The sequence below is a fragment of the Ambystoma mexicanum genome, chromosome 4q, assembly GCF_040938575.1.
Source record: "Ambystoma mexicanum isolate Mex_15411 chromosome 4q, UKY_AmexF1_1, whole genome shotgun sequence".
Lineage (NCBI taxonomy): Eukaryota > Metazoa > Chordata > Amphibia > Caudata > Ambystomatidae > Ambystoma > Ambystoma mexicanum.
In genome coordinates, this window is record NC_090928.1 from 919,561,625 (window position 1) to 919,580,253 (window position 18,629).

The window sequence follows — 18,629 nt, forward strand, 5'->3', positions numbered from 1 at the left end:
CTGATGTTCGACCACCTCGATCGGTTCTCCAAATCCTCCGCTTAGATTTCTAGATTGTGTGTTGCTACCGCTAGCTGCTCTGCCAGTGCGTCGATCTTTCAGGTGTACTCTGTGAGCTCCTGGATGGGGTTCTCATTTGTGTCAACTCTATCGCCCAATTCCTCGATGTCGCTTTTGAGTGCTTACAGAGATTGGGATATTTATGTGCGTATTAGGCTTAGTTGTGTTTGTATGGTGGTGGTCATCTGTTCGCTAAATGCTTTGAAGCATTGCTGCAGCACCTCGCTTGTAAGGTCTTGACCTTGTGGTATAATTGGATGTTCGCCCTGCACTTCCTCTTCCGGGGCTTCCCAGTCTTTTCTCCAGAGCTTTTGGAGTGTCCCTTCCTGCTTTTTTTGCGTGTTTGGGACCAAGGGTCGCTTCTTTAGCCTCTTTGGGTTTGTTGCGCAACATCTTCCTTCGGGGTTGTGGTTTCTTGGTTGTGTCCTTAGTGGGGGAGCGGGGGGTTGGTTCTTCTCCTGGCCTCTTCATGTGGCTAGCTTTGCGCTTCCTCTTTCCCGGGTCTACCTGTCCGCTCCAGTTCCCCTGGTGTGCCTGGCAGTCTGCTCATGCCCTGGTGATCCTTTGGTGCCTTAGTCATGCCAGATTAGGGGCTTCTTCCCAATTGGCGGTTCAAGAGAAGAACATGCGTCTTGTTATGATATGATATATGATAGTTTATTTATATAGCGCCTATACACAATGTGTTTCAAAGCGCTTCAAGGCAAGGGAGGGAACAAGGGAAAATACAATGACATTCTTACAGGCCATGAACAGTAAGGATGTGAAATAACTATCTTACTCGGCCTGACGACATTTCAGATAGTGCAAGAGCTATGACATAGATAAGGAAGGGAGGGGGAGAGTGGGAAGGAAATGGAAACAGACAGGCGACTACCGTACTAGGCCTGACGACATTTCTGGTAGAGCCGGAGAAAACAAAAGGGGAGGGAGAGAGGGGCAGAAAGGGAGGGGAGGAACAAAACAAGCGACTATCATACTAGGCCTGACGACATTTCAGATAGTGCTGGAGGGGGTGGGGTGGTGGGGAGGAAAAAAACAGTAATGGGAGGTGGAGGAAACAGACGAGGTTGCTATCATATTAGGTCCAGGGACAATTCTGATAGTGTAAGTGCATAGAAGAAAGTAAGGGGAGGAGATAGGAGAAGGGCGAAAGGGAGAGGAGGAGAGAACAGAGAGTAAGCAGTCCAAAAGAGTGGAGAAGCAAGAGGGGAGAGCGAATACAATTGCAGAAGTCAGTAGTAACACAATGTTGCAAGCCAGGATACAAGATGAAGATGGGAGTAAAAGATGCAAAGGAAGTCCAGCATGAGAGTTGAGAAAGGGTGACGCACCGTGAATGAATCAAGTCCATAAAAGTCAAATCCAGCATTGGCCACAAGACGGTGATGGTGAAACCAGAATGTATCAGGACAGACTCCTGCAGAAGTAGGCTGGAGGAGGCTGTGGGGGAGCAGGGTAGTAGAATCAAGCAAAACAGGCAACACCTGTGTGTGAGAAGGGAGGGGGTTCCAAGACAACTGCAATGTTCAGCCAGTGGGTCTGCATCACTGTTCTCATCTGAGGCTGTTCCTGGTATGGGGAGGAGGATGAAGGTAGGGACAGGGCTAACCTCCACGCCCCTCACGGGCCCGAGCTCCAGGGTGGTGGGGGGGGTTGCCGTTGAATAGGCGCTGGCTCTTGGGAGCTACAGTGAGTCTCTGCAGGTTGAATGCAGCTGCCTTCCACTCTCCTGGATAGCTATGCTGGTAGTGTGTGGGCCCTTCACTGGGTCAGCGTGTGCTTGAACTGATTCTCCTGTGTGAGTTCCCCACACTGGAGAGACTCGTTCATGTGCGAGACGGCGTTCCGGAGGACTTCGTATCTGGGTGAGAGGGGGCTGCGTGGACCGCCGTGCGGGCGACTCCTTGCGGGTCTCCGTCCCACGCGCTTGTGCATTTCCTTGGTTTGTGGGAACAGCTGCCTGAGGCCGAGGCCGCTGAGGGGCATCTGAGGGAGGGGGGGGTGAATTGGGGAGCAACTATTGGTTTCTTGGGATGTCCATCACACCCCCCTCCTTACTTGCATGGCTGGCCCGATCCACACCTCTGTGTCGAAGTTGGGGCACGCGCCTGCCAGTCCCTTCAGCACCCCGTCGTCCCCAACCTCCAGCGTCGGGCATTGGCTGATGCAGTCAACCGTGCAGCCCGAGCAAGGTCGGGCAGAGGCTCTAGCTTCTTCCGTTACTCTTCACGCTCTTGATCAGCCGGCCTCCGCGACCGCCTGTGCCTTGACCGGGTCCGCTCGCTCAGCTCCCTCTCTGCAACCTCAAACTGGCCCGCTCCTTTCAAGATTCTTTTGGCTGCAGGTGTTCCTGAGCTGCTAATGCTGCTTTTTCTATCAATGGGTCCTTAGTTGGTGTGTTTATTGCTCCGTATTGGGGCCACCACGGAGGAGCACTCGCCTCACAGTGTGATGGGTTTGGTGGCCATCTTGGAAGACCAGAACTTTTCTTATTTTGAACTTTGAGTGGAAATCCTGCTTTGAACCAGGCAAAGGGGATTCAACCTAGGTTACAAGAATACCTTATTACCAGTTTAATGTGGAGTATAACTTATGTTTGTTAAATCTGAAATGCCATATTCTACCTTTATGAGATTAATGTATGTATAAATCCGAGGGACTGTTTCCTTTTATTAAGAGTGTTTTTCTTTACTTTTGTTTTGATAGGCAGGGAAATCCTCTTTAGGTTAGGGCTAGTGACGAGTTTGTCACGCCCATTTATTTGATAAAATGGCCAATTGTGAAACACTTTTACTAAGTTGTCTGCTTCGAATTTCTGACCCGTCAGGAGGGGGCTTCTGGAGGATAAGCAAAATACTGGCTACTTTTAAGCAGGTAGGGACTAACAATTCAGTAGTGAGGTAGAGGATTAAGATGGGAGAAGGGTATAGGAGCAGATTGTAGAATCAAAGATGTTAAAATAGGTGCAATTCTGAGCAGAAAAGGTGGTATGGGCTAAGTGCCATTTCTACTGCAGAATCCTCAGCAAAAGATGTTCAAAAGAAGTAAGAGCAACCAAATCCCAACTGTATGGGGTGGAAGAGGTCACAACAAGGTGTTCCAATCAAATGTTCCAACATTTAAGAAGGTTTCTCCCATGGAAAAATGTACTGAGGGACATGCCACCAAATCAAATTTACAATGTGAAACTGCCTGAGCGGGAGAAAGTGAGGCAACCCAGCAGTTTCCTGAAGACTGTCAAATATACCCAGTTAAGAAACCCTGCACCAAGATCCCCAAAAAGGTCAATAATTGCTGAAGCCTTGAAGTTTCGGGAAAGACGCCATCCATCAAGAGAAGTTCCAGATCTGGCAAAATTCAAGTAACAAAAAAAAGAATGTATACACTCATCCTATGCTAAAGTGGGAACATATGCGGAGGACAAAAGATAGTTATGGTACTTGCAGGCCAAGGAATACTGGTCTAAGACAACAAAACTTTCAAAGCATCAGGACAAAAAAGGAGAAACATACAACAAATGTTGAAATCACCCAGAAAATCTGGAAAGATGAGACTTTCCAGAGGGGGGGATGTTGAAAATCCACTGCAGGAATGCTTTATAAGCCAACCACGGCTAAATAAGAAACTCAAGCATTAGTAAAGGGTGATAGCTGGAAGGTTTTTAAATATTCATAACCACAGGCATTACTCTGTGAACCCTCCAAACGTTTTTAAGCCAGTCAAGCCATTATAGAAGGTGAAAGTCATATGTAAAGTTATATGTAAATCAGACTTGGTCCCACCCAAAAAGTGGCAGTCCAGCCCAAACCAAAATGTCGCATCTCCTTTGCAGGAGACCTAAAGCAACTCCAGACATGCTTCAGGCTCATCGGTCATCATCAGTGAGGTGCAGCTTGTGCCTCTAGGCCCAGCATGCACAGGACCCATATCTGGGAATAACCCTACCACTCCATGTGACAAAGCAAAAACTGAAGAGTGATGGCAGGAAGGTTTTTATATAATAGCCACAGGCATTGCTCCGAGCATCCCTACAGACCATTGCTTTTGAGCCTGCCAAGCGATTACAGGAGGAGGGAAGGGAAGGAATATGGGGACTGCGGGTAGACTGGAAGTAATCCAGACAGAATATTGGGAAAATCCAAGTGTTTTATGTTTGATATGGGATGGAATCTTATAGGAGTTGCAGTGCATGTTTGTTCTCTCTTTCAAAAAGGGGGCCAAGGTAGGTAACAAAAATGTATTTGACTTCATGTTAGCAACCTAGTATCCTAGGCATTGTAGAATTGCTTTTTTATAGTAATGTTGGGTGACTTTTTGCCTTGGTAGTATGAAAGAGGAGTAATGTGGAACGGCCCTCAAGTTGAGGTATGGTCAAATTTGAGAGGATGATTATTCGAAACAGTACTCTGAGGTTATCAACGATACAAGAAAAGTCAGAGGGGTAGAGAAGACAGAGCCTGAACAACAAGGAGTACAAAAGAGGCGTTATGACAGTTACACACACATCACATAAATAATGACATGACCTCAACTCATTTGTTAAATATTTAAATATTTATAAACTTGTATCAACAATGCTGGATATTCAAACTCCTCTGCTCCTACGACCCATTTTACAGCAATGAATGAACACATTCACACAATTCTATTATTTCTATACTCCCATCACTTTCTTGGATAATGGTCTGATATTTCAGAGACACCAATCAATAGAGAGGTCATGATTTGAACATGACAGAACATTTGATTAATCTTTGCATAACAGAAACTACAGAAATCTAAATCAATGTTTTACTTGAACCCCTCGTCATTGAAATGTATTCGCGGTGAGTGTGAAAAGATTACCCAATGTACACCATTTGGTAAATAAGGGGCACCTATTCTGAACATGCTAGTATAATGAAACCATATAAAAGCATATAGGACTAAATCAAGTTTATTTAGAAACAAATCCACCAAACTCAAACATACTAAATTGACAATACAATCCTCAAAAAAACATGACATCACAACGATACTGCAATACTTTCTTCCTTCTCAGAACAGACAGTGTTCAAAAAAAGAACGGTAACATTGTGTGTATGAAGAAAAAAAAAGAAGACTGGTCAACTCAAATTAAGCAAATATTCAAACAATAGCAGAACTATAACCAAGAAAAATGAGGTAAATAGTTTTATGTCTAAAAATGTAGACTGAAGTATCTCAAAACACATTTCCAGGTATTTATGTGGCTTTATATGCAGGTGTAGTTTATATAAATCAGTTTTAATGAATAAATGTACAATGTAGCCTATTCCCATCTTAAGGCATCATACAAGGAACTTACCTGTTGAACATAGCGGTCAGTAGTTTTCCACATGTAATAATATTCAATGATGCTTGTAAGTGACTTCCAAGGAAGCTGAAAAACAAGACGCATTAATGTAATTTTATTAAGCAATGCCCTACACAAAGTCTCCCACCAACTTGCTTGGTGAACAAAAAAAGAGCCCTAAAACATAAATCAGGGGTTTATCAATCTGTGTGAAATTTTATTTGTGTTGCAACAAGCATTAATGGTCTTCTTGGGGACATACCAAGAAAAGTTCCCCAATAGTCTTAGTGTTGATCTGGACGAGGAGCATCAGGAAAAAACAGCATGTGTACCGACTCTGCCAACAGCTTTACCAGAACGCTCTCTTGGCAAAGAAGCAGTAGTGACTTATCAACATGATAGCTCAGACTAGCTTGGCTTGTACAACTATATCCCAGCCTCCTTGGGTGGAGATGTGTCAATTGGGTGGTTTAAAGTTGGTTTAGGACCTAGAAATAGGGATAAAACAGAACTAAAGAGAAGGAACAGCTACAGAACTTTAAAAACTGAGGACGCTCTGATGAGTTTGAGAAACTCACCATCCTTTTGTGTGAGGAGGCAGAGTTATAAATGGCTGGGATGGTCCACACAGGGTTGATGAAATGGGACTCACTGTATCTCTGAGGAGGAAACGAGCCCAGGATCGCTCTGAAGCAGAATGAATCAACTTTGTCTGTTGAGACAATTTTGAACTGCATGTTCCGCCTTAGCCTGTCCTAAGAGTCAAACTCCAATCCTGGCGAAGCAGTAGATATAAATGTGGCCTGAATGATATCAGAATGCCATTAAATGTGTACAATGAAGACAATGGAGGTTCTGAAACAATTCCGCAGTAGGTACAGCAACTGGCTTTTGCCCAGGAGAAAAATTCCCATCGACGTTTACAGAGCACTGACGGTGCAAAGAAACCAAACTGCCAGTAACTATCAAACTATCTTCTGATCAGGGGACTGAATCATTGTGGTCACCTGCAATAACTGGTTCCACTTGGTGCAAGTCCACTGAACACTACCTAATGCAGGGGTAGCATGCTCACTTCTGCTTGATCCAACATGGTGCAAGGAGCTCCGTGTGCGTTCGAAGGCTTGGGGAGGACCGCAAAGTGGTTTAAACAGCAATTAAATTGAGAACAAAACCTGAAGGGAGCGAATAATGAACCCAACATTTAAACAAATCATGCTATGACGCAATAGATCAAGACAGGCAAAACAAAACCCACCAAGGAATAACCTATCATGGACCAGCTTTGAAAATTACTCCGTGGCACAGCCATATAAAAGAAAAGGGAAAGCACCAGTCGAGAGAGAAAGCTAAAAGGAAGCAGGCAGGCATTTGTTCCAACCCTGGGAGAACATTACCTAGGAAGAGGTATTACATTTGCTGGTTAATGCACCGGGGTTACACTGGCAAGAGCATGCCAGAGGTGTAACTAGATGAGCTAGTACAACCATAAAAGCTACAGATGTGCTGAAGGGAGGACCCAGGGAGAGGTCCTATGTGCAGTCTAATACCAGAGGGAAGGCCTGAAGGCAAGGCACTCCCTTAGGAAGCCAGAGAAGAAAAACATCTAGCAGGAGGGTGAGAATATAATCTGTGGGGAAAGAAAGAGGGGAAATACCCATCATCATCATCATCAAAAGTGTGGTGGGCTCGTCCCTGTCCCCATGCCTCCCTGCAAACTACCCATTTCCACCCTATCCTCTCCAGGTTATGGGCCAGAAGGGCTGTGGAACGGAATGAGGGCAATTTTGTGCAATATAGGCTATCCACGATCCTGTGGCTGTTAACCTGCTGATCAAATAAGAAAACGTTACTTCAGTTTACCTAAACTTGCCTGCATTCATGACTCCGGTCGAACCCTTAAATACTGTTGTCTGAGATTAATGACAACAGCCCACCAGATAAGGTGCATACCAGGCCTTTTTACACATGAAAATCTTGTAAATACGACAGCTTTATTATTTTCCTGTGTACTTTTACACACAAGTTTAGAGCAGAGGGCAGTGCAAAGGTTTGGTTACTTGACACAAACCAGAACGCTTCTTTTGGTTTTTATCTACATGGATGTAATTGCAAGCCATGGATAAAAGCCTCTGAAACAGAATGTATTTCTCTGAAGCCTTTAAAAAAAAGAAACTGCACACTGTGATTAAAGGAATGGTTTATTTCCATTCAGCTTCTGCTGTGTTGATGCTCATGGAGCAAACAGGTTATGCTTTTTTTCCTGTGAAAGCAAAACAGTATTTCACAATTGTATTTTTCAGAGTTCCTGTGCCCTTAATCATGCGGAGGCAGATCATTTTTACACTGATCATTTAATTTACACTCTAATTATAAAAACAGTGTTTAAAATGATGACTATACATGGTCTATTTTACATCCATTCGACCTTGCAGTCAATGGGGTACATTACTATAAATGGTCAATGGCAGCAGTCTTTGCCCAAGGGTGAGTGATTGTCATACACCAATTGCAGGTGCTCTAGCCTCTCCAATCTTCAAGACTACAATTAAAACATCCAGAACCTGTCTCTCCTGAAATTGCAAGCGCTGTTCAAAAACAAACTAATGAAAGTTACATTTCTAATTGAAATAGCTCAGCAAAACCTGTCCCTGTGATAATCCAGATAGGTATTTAACTTTATGTAGCGCTTTATACATGGCTTGTCTAACATCTAGGCACTGTGATTATTATACCTCAGTCGAAACTCAGTTAATCGACCTCTGAAGGATGATAGCCAATAAGATAGCTCAGCCAGTTAAGCACTCGTTTCTGTGATCTGTGCGTGATCTGTAGGTTGCAGGTTGGAATCCCGGCAAGGCCAACTCAGCCTTTCATCCTTTTGAGGTTGATAAAGGAGTACTGACTTCAGTTTGGCGATAATGATAAATGTGTTCTACGTAAAGCGCTTTGACCATGAGATTAGAAATGGAATTTAGCATGGAGTCCTTGCCTCCCTGCACAGTTGTATCATAACACTGGTGTACCATTAGGTAGTAATAACTCCAGGAAATGAGGACTTTCATTAAACATCAAAAGACAATTCTGCTATCGAATCTCAAAACACAATACAATTCATGTTTGCTTTACTATGTAATTGGCTAGGTGTTTGTGTTTTAAACAATGAAGAAAGCTGCTGCATAGTAATGATTTCCATACAGTATTTGCACACGTCCGCTGGATGTCACATATATTTTACTCTTGCAAAGAGAAAAGTCATTTTTACTCTCTTAACATCACATTTACTGTCAAAGTTTGAAAATAGGGAGTAAAATACTCCCACCTCAAAATCTTATCTGGGGCACTGCCTACTTCCAAGGTTACCTGATCCCATCAGCACCTGGAATTTATGGCCTAATGCCATCAGGATAATATCAAGCCTGAGAGAGGATACTGGTTTCAATAATGGGATTACACACTTTACCAGCACACCCTTGTGTATTAACTACTTGAACCCAGATTACCACTACGTTAAACGGGCATGACTTCCTCTGAAATACATTAACTTATTCAGGATTTAGATCTAGACCAGTTTGTGGTCATAGAAACTTAGTTAAGATTTTTCAGGTCCTGCCAGCAATGCTACTCTACGGAACGGATACACTATGATTAATTCTAATAGTCCTGTGGGGAGGAGAGGAGACCTTTCTTACCAGTAATATTGTTTCTTTGGATTCTTCTACTGCGGATTCCTCATCAGATGGATATCCATTCCAGTGTCAGCTGCTCGGAAACCTTTGACAGGGTGTGTAGTGCATCTCGACTCCGTCGTCGATCCATCTTGACTCGACTTGGTGCGTGCAGACTCTGGACGTGATGTTGGCCGCCATACACATTATGTCACTAAGCACCCATACCACAGTTCCCCACCTTCCCGCCTCTGGGCTCAGTCGCTGCGGAGGAAGAATCAGAGATTCGGCTGACAATAGCCACAACTCACCTTTAAAACAGTGGGAATTTCTTTTTTTAGGAACAGAACCAGAAAGAAGCTGTGAAGACAGCATAAACCAGAAAAGATCTTAATATAAGCCCACGAACCAACTCTTCTCCGCCTCATCTCCCAAGAGTCGGCTAGCCATGGCAGAACTGCAGACACTTTCATAGCCGGCCGGATGAGATTGATGAGTAATATGCAGGAGAAGAATCCATAGAAAGAACATTACTGGTAAGTAATTTCTCCTTCAATGGATTGCTTTCTCCCACAGATTCCTCATCAGATAGACTCCCAATGCCAAGCCTAAGAGCGTGGAGGCGGGAGAAATGTCCAGATAGCTCTGTAAGAGCGTCCTACCAAAACAGGCATCTGCACCACGTGCCATGTCCAGGAAATAGTGCTTGGCGATACCCGGCAAGTAACCTTTGACCGTTGCAATCTGAAGGCCCGATAAGGCAAGTGATAAAAGGAATTCCATCACTGAAGAGATGGGATTGATCTTGCGTTCCTGCACCACGCCTCAAATCTTCATCTGCATGCATACAGCGATCTTGTAGATGGTCTGCGTGCAGCCAGTAGCATCTCAAGTAGGTATTCTGAGAGGTCCCAGTCATCATATCTCATCCTCTCAAAAGCCATGCATGCAGGTTCAGGGTCTGTACCCAACATGCCGACTGGGATAGGAGGCCCAGACGTCGAGGCAACCAGAGAAGTGGGCAGATAGACAACTCCAGGAGTTCCGGGTACCATGTTCTCGTCGCACAATGGGGAGTGATAAAGATCATAGTTGCTTGAAACCTCCCCAACATCCCGAGACACACGGTATGACTGAAACCGGGGGGGACAGCATAGTGGAGGTCGAAGTCCCACTCCACTAGGAATGTATTCCCCAGTGCGCCTTTCTCTGGGAATTCGCTCAGCCAAACTGTCTGCACTTCCCGTTGGACCCTGTGGCAAATAGAACCACTGTTTGGGTATCCCATTGAGCGAAGATCACCTCGAGGACTTAGTGGCTCACTTCCCACTCGTGTAAAGGTGTAATATGCGTGCTCAGGGCATCCCCCAGTCTGTTCTCCGCTCCCACTAAATGCTCTGCCAAAGCAGAGATCTGGTTCTCCAACAACCAAAACCATAGCTGCATCGCCTCTATGCAAGGGCGCAGGGACTACACACCTCCTTGCTTGTTCAGGTAGGGCATGGCCACGGATTGTCCGTCATGATCTGGACGTGCTTCCCTTTGAGAGAATGTGCAAAATCCATCAGGGCTAATCTGATCGCCAGCAGGTCCAACTGGCTGATGTGCCACTGGCTCTCCATTAGAGACAAAAAGACGCTCAACTGCAAATCCTCGCAGTGAGAGCCCCAACCTTTCAGAGACACACCCAGGCTTACGGCCATGGAGGACAAAAAGGTTCTCCCAACATCAGGTTGCTTCTGCTGGCCCACTAAGCTAGATCGTTGGCCGTTGATCTCAACACCTTGAGAATATCCTTCAATGACCTCTTAGCAGCCACTGCAGAGATTGCATTCACAACCTGGCCCCTGGGACCAGAAAAACGCAGAAAGCTATGAGGCGAAGGAAGGAGGCAGCTGGTAAGCGGTCGTGGCTCTGGAATACTTCGACCATTTGCCTGACACTGGCAAATCCCTCCTCCGCAGGGGGTCTTTTCTTGCCCGAGTATCCAGGACCACTACAATTTACTGAAACCTCTGTGGTGTAGTGTGGGAGATCTGGAAGTTCAGGGATACTCCCAACCTGTGAAACAGAGAGCAAGTCTCCTCAAGGTGAGTCGATACCTGCTCTGGCGACTTCCCCTCGATCAGCCAGTCATCTCATCCAGGTATGGAATTAGGTGGATGCCGGATCTCCTGAGGTGCGCCGTCACCACTGCCATCAGCTTGGTGAAGACCATGGGTGCAGAGGTTAATCCAAAGGGGAGCCCCTTGAATTAGTAGTGTGTGTCCCCTATGAGGAATCGCAGGCTCCGATGGATGAGCACATGATGCGTCCTGCAGATTCAATGACACCAACCAGTCCTGGAGCTGAGGAGCGTGGAGAATTTATCGCAACATCATTATTAATTTGTCCTTTGTCACAAACTTGTTTAAGGCCCCGAGATCCAAAATAGGATGAAGTCCTCTCCCGTTCTTGGATTCCAGGAAATACCAGCCCGATCCTCTCTGCTCAGTAGGTACCTCTTCCATTCAATAACAGGGCTCGCAGTACCTCCTAAAGCTCATGTTCCAGCTCTTGAGGAAGAGGGGTGGATGTCTGTCTGGGTCTTTTTCTTAAACACATCAGACAGTACCCCCATTTGACAAACTACAATGCCCAGGCATCAGAGGTTGTCTCCTGCCACTGGAGCAAGTGCTTGCCAATCTGTCCTTCAACCGGGGTAGAACTCAACGCAGCTTTTTGGACGTTGCCACCCCTGCTGATGCAGTCTACTGTCCCCTAGAGGCTCCCCATGCACCTTCCGGAGCACAGGTAACAGCTCTGCCCTTTCCTGGGTTGCTGGAGCTGTGACCTTCCCACTTCAGGGATATACCGCCTGTAAGCTCTTGCTCTGGAAGAGAAACCGAAAGAAGGTTTGGGCGGTTGTTGCAAAGCCAGAGAGTTGGCAGCTAGTTTAGAGTACGTTTCTCTATGGACTCATCGGCCCTGGGGGCAAACAGTTTTTCGCCATCAAAAGCAATGTCCAGTAATTTAGCTATGGCCTGTTTTCTTGTACCTATTTGCTATTCTTTGCTCCTCTTCCTCTGCAATTGACATGCCAGTGTATATCTGTCCATTTCTCTGCTTGATATGCTTCTTATTGTTCATCACATACTCATGATACTACTAATTTACTTTATGCTACCTTATCCTCTACTAATTCTTTTCTCTGATCTATTGGCCTGTGGAACATACGTTCACAGCATGTCAAAAATCTCATTCGATCCATGACGCTTTCACGTATACATTTTGAGTTTCTCCGACTCACTGAAAACTGGATTACTACTGATAATACTGTTACTCCTGCCCCTCTCTCTCCTTACCGCTTCTACAAACTTGGTACGCTGCCCCTGTAGTCATGGTAAAGGGTGTGGCACTGGTATTCTTTTGCATTCCTCATGGTCTCTTGCATCACCAATCTCACTTCCTCTATTGTGCTCATTTGAGTATCACTTTGCTCAATTCTCTTCACAATGTCAAATTGCTTTTCCGATTCTTTACAGCCCTCTGGGATCTCATCTTTTCTTGCTGATCTCAATTCTCTTCTTTTCCATTTTCTTCCTCTTTCTACACTTCTTGGTAACGTTAATCTCCATCTCTCTACTACTCATGCTTCTTTCCCTCTCCTTCCTTTTATCACCTCATTCCATTTAACTCTGCTTCCTATCCCTCCTTCCCATAATCTGGGTTTGTTGCTGGATTAATTTTCACCTCCTTTTCTCCAGATACCCATCTTTGGTATCTCATTCCACTTATTTACCTGATCCCTTTACTTTCATTTCAACCGCTTCTCCCAAATAATCACTCCAACTCCTTCCCTTTAATTTGTCTTTCGCGTAGTTATCTTTGTTCCTTCAATTCTATTTTTCTTCCTCTTTCCTCTACCCTTTCTCCCATTAAAAATGTTCTTCCCTTTCCGTGAATTCTACCTCTACTCATCTTGATTCAGCCTTGCGTTCTACATTTGACTTTCTCTACCCATCTTGTTAATTTTCTCCTTCTGAAAAACCTCAACTTTGGCTCTCTCCCGCACTTAGTTCTGTCCTGTGTAAGGCTCAAGGAATTCTGTGCTCCTGCTGACCCACTTACTATATCTTCTCTCCATTCTTCCTAGGATTGTCTCCTTGCGGCTAAGAAACAATACTTTTCTTCTCTTTCTCTTCATCCTCAACTTCTTGAGCAATGACTATGCTCTCCTCGTCCTCCTGACCCTGCTCTTCTCTCTAGAGTCTCGGCTACTGATTTTGCCGATTACTTTACTTCTAAAGTAACTTCTCTTCAATCACAATTTCCCTCTTGCCCACCTTCTCAGTCGCCCTCTTCTATTTCTCCTTCAATTTCCTCCTTTACTTCCCTTTCTAATACTTCACTATTCGTGACTAGTGATCACCCGACTGCGTCCCCTCTGGATTCTATTCCTTTTGCCTCAATTTCCTCCATCTACTCTCCTCTGCTTTCCTTTATCACTGTTGTAATGAACTGTTCACTTGGATCTGCTATTTTCCCATCCTCATTTAAACATGCTGTTATCATTCCTATTCTTAAGAAGCCTTCCTTGAATTGCCATCCTATTTCTCTGCTCCCTTTTCTGTCTAAGCTTCTTTATTGAGTTGTCTAGTTTCTTTCTTTCTTCATTCTCTTCTTCCTAATCTCCAATCTGGTTTTCGTCCTGCTCATTCTACTGAATCGGCTGCATTACATGTCCAACTCTTACTTTCTGCTAGGAACGACAAACAATCTTCCATTCTTATTCTACTTGATTGTTCTGCTACTTTTGATAGGGTCTATTGCATCATTGTGCTTTCTTCGCTCTCATCTCTTGGTGTATTGGGCTCTGTGCTTAGCTGGTTTAAATACTATCATTCCAACTGCACTTATTCCATTTCTTGGCCGGTCCAGTCTTCTTCCTATCAGCTCCTCTATGGTGTTCCACAAGGTTATGTTATTGGTCCTCTGATCTTTTCTTTACATACAATTACTCTATCTGACCTTATTTCCTCATTTAACATGTCTTGCCATTTTGATAGACATTTTTTCTTCTTCTCTTCTTAACACGGTTTCCTCCCGTCTGCTTGCGGTGAAGTCTAGGATGGCCCCTAGATTTCTTCATCATAACCCCCCTAAACACAGGTTATTTTCTTTCCTACATATTCACCTACTCTAGTCTCTCCTCCCTCTGGTCTTCTTTCACCCTGTATCCTTTATTACTATCCTCTTCTCAAAATCTGCAGGTCACCTTTGAACCTTCCCTTCACATTTCCAATACTGCTCGTTTCCATCTCTATAATCTTTGCCGTACCTGGCCTTTTCAATCATTTCAGGCTACTAAAGCTTTGATCCACTCCCTTGTTTTTTCTTGTTCAAACTATTGCTCAGTTCTTTTATTAGGTCTTCCTAAAACTCATCATACTCCTCTTTGCTCTGTTTTTAAATTTGCTATTCATCTGCTTTTTCCACATCCTTTTCATACTTCTACTACCCCTTCTCTTCGTTCGGCTTCTATGCTCTCTTGATTTACATCTTATTGTTTTGCCTACAAAAGCCTTTTCATGGCCTGGCTCCCTTGCATCTATGCTCTGGTTTTGTTTTATTCTCCACCGCACTCACTTTTCTCTGAATCTCTTTCTTCTGTCGGTTCCTAAGCCACCTTCTGCCTTTTCACAGTTTCGTTATTTCCTACTTCTTGCCCCCAAACACTAGAACGCTCTTCCTCTTTATATTCGTGCATCATCTACCAATCGTATCTTTCGCGCACAACTAAAAACGGATTCTTTCGCACTCTTTATTCTTTCTCGCTCTAGCTAAATTGTTTGATTTGCCATCATCATTTCTATTGTACTATGTAAATTAATTCACTTTTGCAAAGCACAACGTGCTATACAAATAAAATACAAACATTAGGTGAAAAATCAGAACTGTGCAAGTATGTTTGTCTCCTTAATACAGTGGTCGACCCCATTGACCAACCCACGCAGTCCGCAATGTCCAGGCCAGATTGCAAGGATTGGCAGGCTGCCTCTTTCCCATCATGTACCAGGCCCAAGAATCCTTCTTGCATCTCCCCCACAGGGGTATGCTCTATTACCTATTCAATTGCCATCCTGTAAGGTGCTATGGTACTGGTTGGGGTGGTAACAGGCAGTTTGACAAGAAGACTGGGCACTGTAGATATGTGCAGGCCGCTAAATGGAGTTGGGACTGCAACTCCCACAATTCTCAGCAGCTTGCGTGCCACCAGATCTTAATAGGCCTGCACCTGCCTGTGCCGGGTTTGCTGATCGTTGAAGGTTTTACGGCATGTACTGGGCAGCGATTTTCCCAGCTTTCTTTTGGAACCCGGGGTGCAGGAGGGAGCTTCTCTGAACTCCGGCAGAGAGAATATGGGTCCAGCGTATCCACGCATTTAGGTTGGGCTAAGGAGACAACACCGGTTCTTCAGCGTACAGGGATGCCGGACGGCTCCCAGAGCACAAGATATGTAAACGCCATAACTTGGCGCCAGCATGCCTCAATAGCGTTTGGTTGTTTATGCCATGCTTGAGTTTGGGTGCACACGTTAGTTACATGATTAAGGCGTTCTGATAGCAACAGTATTCCAAGAGCAGAGTGATTGACACCATTGGTGTGGTGAACTTGAATATTATCTGGAAGGCACCGTAAAACCAACAGTGAATGTCTTTTTCTAGACTAAGTTTCTATAATCATGCTGTGCGACAACAGTGTGGCTGTAGGGCAACAGAACTTGGTCATACCGGCATGCAGAGGCAGAGAGCAAGTTAGGTCACCACATTGTCTCTCAACCATGCAACAACCATTTACAACCATTTACTGGCTTTGCAGTTCATTTTTGCAAGTGTCTTCATGTCATCATATATGTGTTCCATCATATTTTCATTCCATTGTTCACTGTGATGCTTAGTTAAATGTGGTTTTGAGTAGACAGGTGACAGGTAATCAAGAGCATGTTAGGAGAGTAAGAGCATGTATATGCATGCAAGGGGTTCCGCAGGCACTAAGGGAGTGCCCGAGTCTCAGTATAGGTTTTCAAATGTATTAAGCCACGCAAGGTTTCGTTTTCCTAAACATCCCACTACCTATCCACAACCTCTCCCTAACCTTCTTCCCCCCATTGGCTGTCTCGTGGTGACCTGTTGCTTCAGAATCAGGGACGCGTGCCGACCAAAGTGCGAGGGTCGTGCTCCATTTGGCTTCCATTGTTGGGGAGGGTGTGTGGATTGGATTTCCCGCCCTTCAAACTTCATAATGATGAGCCCCCAATTGGGAAAATAGATGTGCTAAAGGTGTTACAGGGCATAAAAGGTAGAACTTGCGCATTCCAGACAGAAGGGACAAGCATTAAAGGCACATGTGAACGGGTTGGAAGCAAGCAACACAGGTTCGATCCCCATGTCCTCGCTTAGAAACCTCTGGGTATTAAGCACATTCTAAATAACCAATTAAAATTTCAAAAAATGTATCACTGGTTCAGGATAAAGAATTAGTTGCACTCCGGCAGGGAACACAAGATCTGGTGACCTATGTTACACAGTTTAACAGACTTCTTATTTAAACAGATTGGCCGGACACTAAACAAACTGTACTTTAACAGGGTTTAAAAGAAGAGTTAAAGGACGCCATAACGAGGTGGAACCTCAGCTTGCCACCTGTACAGCTTTAATTGACTTGCCACTAAGGTTGGATCACAGAATTAGCTAACAGAAGGGAGAAAGGAAGAAAGCAGAAATTCCATTTGTACGGTTGGACAAGAGTAGGCATTTGGGGTCCCCTTACAACGGATGAAAAGGAGAAGACGTGAAAGTACAATCTCTGCCTTTACCGTGGAAAAGGAGGCAATTATATCCAAAATTGTCCCAACACACCTCGGCAGAGGGGAGGTTCTAAACCAAGAATGGAGGCGAGAAAAGAGCAGACTTGTCAATAGGGGGAACTGGATTGACGAGTCCAAAGAGTAAAGGGTTCCCAAATTTCATCGTTACCACTGTCCGGAACATGACCCCTCATTTGTACATACACATGACACTTTTCTTTTCACCACAAAGGTGACTGTTTTGGACATGATCGACTCTGGGATACTGGTACTTTGTAGATGGGTTGTTGGCGGATACGTTGAAATTGCCCACACAAACCAAAGGTGTAACAGAACCAGTACGATCAGTGGATGGCTCTATGTTAACTTTTGGTCCCATTACAACTCAAACCCTCCCTGCTAGAGCCCATCAGGCTCCTAGCTCCAACTCTCTGCCGATCAGACCCTTCTCTAAGCAGAGAGTGAGGGGGTAGATCTCTCCCCTCTGCTGGAGCCTTCCTCCGGAATGGTTGCCCTGCCCGCTCAAGCTCGAGCCAGATCTCCTTAAGTTCCGGAAGCTCCTCAAGACCCTCCTTTTCTATTTTTCCTTCCCTCTCCCCCTCCCCCTCCCCTGCTAACACCCCATCTGCCGCAGTGACTGGCTGCCTGGTTCCCTCGGAGTTCTACAGGGCAGCATTTTTGGGAAGGCCCTGGTTAGTGGCTCATAACCCCACCACAGACTGGGTGAGACGTACATTATCCTTTAAGGCAGAGCAATGCACAAAACACTTACACGACAGGACAGGGCCAGCAACTTACTTGGTGGAAGGGGTGGCATGTCAAAAAAGTAATGGTGCAGTTGAGACAATGCTTCCTGAAGTCTATGCAAAATATACTGAAGTGTTTGACAAGGGGGCGGCAGAGTCACTGCCACCACATAGGCCATATGATTGTGTAATTGATTTAGAAGCCAATGCAAAACTACCACGTAGTCGCATCCATGCTCTCACTAAAGAAGAAAATCAACATTTACACAAAATCGATGATATGTTAGCCTGTGGTTCAATAAGAGCATCCAAGTCTTCAGCATCATCACCCCTGTTTTTTGTTCTGAAGAAAGAAAGTACCTTGAGGACCTGTATAGTTTATAGGGCCTTGAACAAAGTAACCATTAAGAACAGCTTCTCTTTGCTGCTGATATCGGTCCTGTTGGATTAAGTGAAGTCTGCTGTGGTGTATACCAAGCTGGCCTTAAGAGGGGCAGATCACGTTATCAGAGTGAAGTCTGGGGACAAATGGAAGACTGCATTTCAGACCAAGTTTGGTCTGTACGAGTGTCTGGTAATGCGGTGTGGTTTGTGTAATGCTCCAGCAGCATTTCAAAACTTTATGCAGGACGTTCTCGGATACTACATCGATCTTTTTGTAATTGTCTACATTGACGATAATCTATTTACTCAGAATCCAAGGAACAAGTGCAACATGTTCATGCTGTATTGCAACTGCTCAAAGAGCACAGACTCCACGCCAAGTTGGAAAAGCATGTGTTTTGCACCACCAGGGTAGAGTTTCTGGGGTTTATCCTAAACCCAAGGTGATTGAGATGGATCAAAAGAAGGTACAGGCAGTCACAGAATGGCCATCCCCCACAGAGCGTGAAAGATGTGCAGTCCTTTTTGGGCTTTAGGAATTGCTATCGCTGCTTCATTGCACATATTTCTCAAATCATTACACCCGTCACTAGGCTGCTCAGGAA

At 44.8% G+C, this 18,629-nt stretch overlaps 1 protein-coding gene across 4 annotated transcripts in view; it reads right to left on the bottom strand.

Annotated features, from left to right (window-relative positions):
• MTA3 (metastasis associated 1 family member 3) overlaps window positions 1-18,629 on the bottom strand; it is a 1,736,304-nt gene that overhangs the window by 1,234,695 nt on the left and 482,980 nt on the right. For all 4 annotated transcript variants that reach the window (XM_069608476.1, XM_069608475.1, XM_069608474.1 and 1 more), the window contains one exon: window positions 5,390-5,464. In XM_069608476.1, the coding sequence (XP_069464577.1) occupies window positions 5,390-5,464 (75 nt within the window). The remainder of the gene's footprint in view (window positions 1-5,389; window positions 5,465-18,629) is intronic.